The 7,325-nt window shown below is 38.1% G+C and overlaps 1 protein-coding gene across 1 annotated transcript in view; it reads right to left on the bottom strand.

Annotated features, from left to right (window-relative positions):
• Positions 1-203: 203 nt before the first annotated feature.
• Positions 204-7,325, bottom strand: part of ICMT (isoprenylcysteine carboxyl methyltransferase) — a 7,391-nt gene continuing 269 nt past the window's right edge. Inside the window, exons 2-4 of the mRNA XM_019541695.1 lie at positions 6,782-6,973; positions 5,428-5,645; positions 204-4,492 (exon numbers count right to left, since the gene is read on the bottom strand). Coding sequence (XP_019397240.1) covers positions 4,310-4,492; positions 5,428-5,645; positions 6,782-6,973 — 593 coding nt within the window. The 3' untranslated portion in view covers positions 204-4,309. The remainder of the gene's footprint in view (positions 4,493-5,427; positions 5,646-6,781; positions 6,974-7,325) is intronic.

The following is a 7,325-nucleotide window of genomic DNA, read 5'->3' as shown; positions in this document are numbered from 1 at the left end:
AAATTTTGTGTCCCAACTGTCACAAAACACTTTCTCTGTGCCACAGGCAGAAAACAAAAGCACGGGACTCAGAATACAGTTAATTCCTTACATTGTAAGTGTTCACAGAAAGCTAGGTTTGGCAAGTTAGGTGCTTAAAAAGCAACTAAATTATTTTTTAGATGATGTTAAGGTGAGTAAGTTTCTCTTTTTTGTTTTTTTCCACTAAGCCATATTTCAGTTACCAAGAAGTAAATTAGGCTATCATTTCTGTTATTCATTTATGCTTTCACAGAACTTTGGACAGTGAAAAATGACTAGTCAATTTTCCTCTCCAGTGCTCCTGCATTAGCTTGTGTTTAAGTTGCCAATGCTGCAGGAGATAGTGGGATAAAAGCCAAACATTGCAAAATTAAAAACTATTTTTAAAAATATATTATGCTTTACAAACTGTTAAACACGGGCAAATCTGAAACTTATCCTAAACATGACAATGCCCTTTAAATGCAAATTAAGAGTCAGCCAGCCACCAAGCTGATTGTCTGACAAACTGAATTCGGTAGGGTGATTTAAAATACAAGTCTCTTGCTTCGTGGGATTCTTTTTTTTAATATTATATACAGGATAAGAAGCTCTCATGCTGTATACATACAGTTTGCAGTAACAAACTGAAGTCCTTTCTCACAGATCTTCACAAAAGCAAGTTAGAGGCACACGAAATTATGTGAACTTTAAGAAGAGGGCAGAAATCTAACATTTACTCATTGGTACCAAAGTAGAAAATTGTTGTTTATGTTTCCATTTTTTTTGGACTCCAAATGCAGCATACAGAACAGCATCAGTTTTCTTAGTTTAAAAAAAAAAAAAGAGTTTCTTTTTAAAGGTATGCTGTATTTCCTGGGGAATTCCAATTTACTTTTTCACTAGCAATTTGAAATTTTCACAATGCAACATGCAGAAAAGCAAGAAAGATCTGAGACTACTCCATAAACATGGACCATTTGTACTCCCTGGGCTGAGTGGGAAGCAAACTTTTCAAAGCAACCTAGAATAATTCATGTATTGCTGGAAGTGATGGGAGAGTGAGCTATAAATATTTAGACATTTGTCTGTGAACACCTTGATGAGCTGATATGCCCTGCACAAACTTAATTGTATGCAAGTTAGTCAGGGTAAAATATTTACTATTAATATCACCACTGTATTCAAATACAATTTCAGCAGGGTTACCGGAGGCTGAAAAGGTGCTTTTGGTAACTGCTGCTCTTCTGTTCAGAGTACAGCATTTGCTATGACCATTCCTACTTTTGTAGGATTTGCACATACCATGCAAAGTTTTATTGCATCACCACAACTTAAAGTATATGGATTCCCACTGTTTCAATGAGGCTTATTCAGCAAAACCAGCATGGGTGCTACTGGCCAGCCACTTACACCTATGGCAGAAGAATTTTTTTTCTGAATAATGGAAGTGTGTCATTTGCATGTTGATTCAAAACTTGCAGATTTCTTTCAAACCCAATGTGTAACTCACTGCATTAGACTTTAAGCTCAGGAAACACAGCAAATGAATACAGTAGAAACACCCATAAAATATAAGCAGGCTGCTGTTTTCTCTAAAAGACACCACATTCAGAGATTCATAAAGGACTGTCACCTTACCAGACTCTAAAATAACTGCCAAGAAAAGATACATTTCTTATACACCCCAAAATGACTTTTTTAAATATATCAATGTGAACCAACTATTAAACAGCCAGGTTCCTCCTATCACCAATCCACAAGCTAGTCATTCAGCTTTATGCTGAAGTAGTTACTGAGCTGGAAATCAAGTAGAAGAATGCAAAAACCCTACTGTAAACACTTTTGAATCAAGAAAGGAACCTGGGAAATCTCATCAACTTTCCTTCTCACACAGTTATTAACAGGTTTTGGCCATATAGAGATTTGTGATGGAGAGAAAGATGATTCTTTCCAAATAGAAACATTCATCACCAGTGTGAAAAAGATGGCATTAGCTAAACTCTTCAAAAATAAAAAACTAGAGAATAAATGCACATTCAAGTTCTTTTTAGTTTTACAAATATTTGACCCACACAGTAATCCCCACAGCACCTAATCATAATACTGAGAAGGTTCTTGCTTAAACAGTTTCTGACCCAATAAGTTATTTTTTGTATAAAAAGCACCAAGTCCTGAGTCCTTTTTTTGCAATCTGGAAAGCAACCACACAATTTGCAACACATTTAAATTTATTCTTTAAAACTGTGTTGGGATTGGCATCTAATTCAGTGAATTTTAAGTGGCTGTAGTGGTTTGGGTTGTCCCCACTTCCTTTTTTACTGCATTTACAGAAGAGACAATTAAAAGTTTTTTCTTCCAGAAACAAAAAAATTGCAGACAAGATTTACCATGTATAGATTTTAACATGTCAAATATTTTTGAGGTATGTTGCTTGAGGGCTGCAAAAATTACAATTCCCTTTTGGAAGTACACTGGAGGTACCGCTATTGCTGAGGAACAAAGTGAACATGAACAAACAAAAATTAAATAAATATGCAGAGAAGACACAACACTAGCCTTACCTAGCTTTTTACTCCTCTCTCTCAGCCAAAGAGAATATTCAGTAGAAAACTCTAAACAATGAGCATTTTAACTAGGAAAAAAAAAGTCAAGACAGAAGAGGCCTTGCATTTCAACACTATGAACTGAACAGAGAAGGAATTTCACAATGTAAAAAAGAGACTGAAAACTAGTCTCTATATCCCTGACTGCAATTCTACAGGTACCGATTAGACTGAAAACTGAATTTCCAGCCTCATTTTAACACCAAGAAGGATTGAGTTTGCAAGTGGAATCTTACAATTCAACATTGCCAATATCACCAAAGAATCTCTCCTGAACTGCAACCAGATAAAAGTTAGCAACATTTTTAGAAAAACATTTTAACCTCATCAATATCTGATTTTCCAAATCGGTACAATACCTTAATTAAAAGAATACTGCAAGCCAAGCAGTTACTTATCAATACGCCATTCTTATTTCCGCCAGACTATGCAGAAATCAGGGAAAAGTGAACCTCTTTGGTACGTAACAGAATAAATTATACCACCAAATCTGAATGTAAACTATTTATCAATGATGATATTATAAATATCAACCCAGTTAATCAGCCAAATATTTTCCTACATCAGAATATTTACTTGGAAATACCCACCACTCCAAATAATATCCAAAGTATATTCCACAACCAGGCAGAAATCTCCCTTAGCATATCTATCTTAGCACCTAGAACTTTTCGTTCCTCTGACAGTTACAGTTCTTTCCCTGTGCTTTACAAGAACTGAAACAAACTTAGGATTTCTCTAAATTGAAGTTTATTTTCTTTGAGCTAAGAAAGACCTAACTATTAAACGCATCTGAATGGTAGGAGGCAGCATGATTTTGATGACTTGTACAGGAACAGTTTCTGTACTGACAGAACAGGCTCTTGAGGACAAAATTATATGTAGAGTGGCTAACTGTCAATGACACCCAAATCCATGGCATAAAGTAACTGAGGGACACGACTTAATATTTAGATGTGAGCTTAAACTTTTGTGAGGCATATCAGAAGCTTTGGTTTCCAATTTAAGACAATTATCAGTGTTGACAAAAGCTCCCTATTAACATTTACAGCTAGGGAAAAACTGTTTTTGCTGCACTGCCAGTTTTTCTGGCGAGCACATACCTGAAGTGGTATGTAAGTTCATGCATTTAATAGACAGAAATGAAGGGCCTGATCCTGCAAGACTCCCAAGCATAAAGTTATATCACACTGTGGGCTTGCTAAGCTTTAACCTCCAAAGAAGTTAAAGCTGTGCTCTCTAGCTTTTAAAGTCAAAATGCTCCAAAATTAACATTCCACCACACAAAGGAGCTTCCAACCAGCACCCATCATCTAGTGCAGGGGTAAACAGAAAGAAATGTAAAGCTCGTTCTCCAGCAGGGCCGGTCCCAACGCATTTTAGATGTTGTAGTGAAGTGCTTAAAAGTAATTCATCTTTTTACCAACATTTTGCTTTGTTTTAGGACCATGGCAGGTTAAATAATCCAGAAAATCCCTTAAGCATCAAAGAAGGTCTCATCTCAACTAGGATGAATAAGCTTCTGATATTTTAATTTACTCAGCAGGATTTCCAGTTGTTTAGCCCCTAACGGACTTCCGGTTAGTTACCAGCAAATACAGATTGGCTACTCCTGGAGATTGTTGTGATACAGCATTATGCATAGTTCCTTTCCTTACAATGCCCGGAGCTGGAAGTTTACTCGTTCAGCTTTTTTTCATGTGTTACAGTTCCACTTTAACTCCTTTGATAAAAGGTAGACCTGATGGCACCTTCTTTTTATACTCCAGGTATTCCTCGCCAAAAAAGTGAATTAACGTGATCTCCTCCTCTTCTATTCGCTCTCTAAAGAAACGCCAAGATGCTAAAGTGTAGCCAATCGCACAGATGGGATTACAGAGTAATACCTGTAAGAGAACACAAGTGGTTATACTCCAATTCAGTTGGCAGATCTCTGTCCATCCTGGGAGAACGATATTCCCCTCCTCCCTCCAGCGTTAAGTGAAGATTCATTAGTTGTCCAAAATGCGTATGCTGCAGTAAGACAGAATCTGCAGACTTTTATATTGTGCAATATTAGTACTGATGGAGAAAGTCCCTAGCAAGTTTATTTCTATTGTTTCAAAAGCCAGTAAGATATGTATGCTTGATATAAAAGGAAAGTCCAGGCCTGCACAGCTTTACACAATGGTGATCTTTGCAGCATTGCATGCAATACTTCTATTTTCTCTTCAACAGCTACAGTCTTACCCCTACCCCTACAGAGTTCTAAAACAAAAAGAGAATAACCACAACATCTAATGTACTGGCTTTGTAAGTTACAAGTTGCCTGCAACTGACTTCAAGTTCACTTTTTTGTTATTTGATCTGGATTTTCTGTACTTATAGGTTAGTTTTCATTGCCGGTCCCAGACAGTACTAACAGATGATAAGAATAAGGCGAGTCTGATGGCTTACTGAAAGACATTTTGGAAGTAAAGATGAAAGGAAAGTCTGGACACGCCCTGGAAGCTTTAAGGTTGCATGGCTAGCAGCAGATCACAGCTTGAACCTCTGAATGTGTTCCAGCTCAAACCCAAGCTCCACTGCCTTGGCTTATTTCATATAGAAAATTAAGGTGATACGGTCTTCCCAAATATCACACCGGATGAAGAGTTCAGAGGCCAGCAGTTTCATAACTCCCAGCTAAAAGTATGCTGGTAGAAGACAGAATGTGTCAAAATCCATACCAGGGACTCCTGTAGTTGATAATTTGCTATTTAAATTATATGCAAGTTTTGGGCAACATTAAGAAATAACTAGATGAGAAGATCAAAATAGCTAAGTGTATTTTATACGATACCTGTGTTCCAATACTCCAGTAAAACCATCCCACGTAAGACGGGTGCCGGAACCACCCATATACCCCACTTGTCACCAAAGTATGAGTATCCGATTTCTCATTCTGAACAATATGGTTGAAGTTGGAGCCAGCTGTGAGCATGGCAGCTTTCCTCAGACACTCCCCAAAGATCACCATCAATAACCCTACAGTACTGAGCCAGGTGATCTGCTTCATTTCTGCAAGTGAATAAGTACTGGTCACAACATGTTTTTATAGTTTGCGTTTTTATTGCAGGTAAAAAGAAGCTTAAGAATAGAAGCTGGGTGAGAGGGAAAGGGGGAAGAAGAAAAAAAGCAGTACATCTTCCGAAGTCTTTAACCCAGGTCAATTCACCCACAGAAAAGCCCAAAATTCTCAGATAACCCTAAGCCTAACAGATGGATAACATGATCTTGTTGTTTAAAGACAACATATAGGATAAAACAGATTGTGTATTTGTATACAGCAGAGAACAACATGGGGCGGGGGGGGGAGAATAAGAAGGATAGACTATTTACTCTTCACCTCCTATAGTGACAAAAATATCATCTCTCAACTTTTCCCAGTAAATCTAAATGCAAAGAGAGACTGGTCAAAAAAATGCACAGCTATGCTGAATCTGATTCTGGAACAGAAAATTGATTCTGGTGGCTTTAGAAGGCAATAATTAGTATGCTCAGCCCAATGAGGGCACAGAAAATACTCTAGTGAGCTTTCCTCATCAATTAGAGAGCAGCACTAAGCAAAGTGCTGCTTTGCCCCTCTTCAGTTGGGTATAAAATGATATGAGCAGAAAAGTACTTTTAGTTTAAAAAGAGTTCCTAAATACTTAGTTTAGTTTCTAGCATCAATCTTGTTAGAATATTTTTTTAATCCAGTGATTAACACTTAATGTTCTATTTTAGTGTCAAATCTTCACTGATGCATCAAAATGACTAAAAAACCATCCTCAGTCTCAAGAGTTACTAAAGTATAAGGAAGGTTTGGAAATAAGGAAAAGGTTTGATTAGACAAACTCTGGGGGTTTTTTGCATCAAGGAGAAGAGTTTACTAGCAATACAAGTGCCATGTTTCAATTTTGACATGCTTTATCAGCATCCCATGCAAAACATATTTCCTCCCATGCTATACATAAGGCATGAAATCCTGGCCCTACAATGTTAGAGGGCAGCTTCCTTCAACATTAGTCAAGCTAGATTTTGACTCATGTAAATAAGGTTATTGTAATCTTATAAACTGCTATGAATGCAACCCTTGTGATACACAGCCTATATTCGCCCACAAACAGATGCTGTTAAAAACACATCCAGAAACCTCAAATGAAGTTACTAACCTGGATAAATTATTTTTTCAACTGTGAACTCTATCCAAGAAGAGACAGCAGCTAGGTTGTATTCAAAACTGTGGTTTATAAGGAAAGAGTCCAAAGAAAGGCTCCTAGGATTATTGATGGCAGTCACCAAATACTCAGAATAATGAAAAAGTGACAGGGAACACATATACCTACAAGAGAACAGACACCAGATTCAAGCCAAAGTTGAGATAGTGACATCCTGCTGCTCCTGTCTGTTCAACAGAACTAGTACTGCATAGCTTGAGATTTCCGCGCTCACGCCCCAGCAACAGAAACCGATGCAGTACGCAGCTCTTCACCCACGGCATCGTGTTTAAGAGAGGCCGAAACCTCCCGACTCTTCTTCAAGGAGAAAACAATCAAAGCATGAAGTAAGGGCGCTCTCGGCAAGCAAGGACTGCTCTACCTGGGAGACACCGCCACGCTCACAAAGCGACCCGGCCGCAAGTCAAGCGCCGCAGCACCGAGCAGAGCGCTTGGCGCCTGTTCCGAGTGCGTCGAGTCCGCGGGCACTGACGGCGGC

This window comes from Crocodylus porosus, unplaced genomic scaffold, assembly GCF_001723895.1.
Source record: "Crocodylus porosus isolate Cpor-Errol unplaced genomic scaffold, CroPor_comp1, whole genome shotgun sequence".
In the NCBI taxonomy this organism is placed as follows: domain Eukaryota; kingdom Metazoa; phylum Chordata; order Crocodylia; family Crocodylidae; genus Crocodylus; species Crocodylus porosus.
Note: the sequence above shows the minus strand (reverse complement) of the source record. Positions and strands in the feature narration are given on the sequence as shown.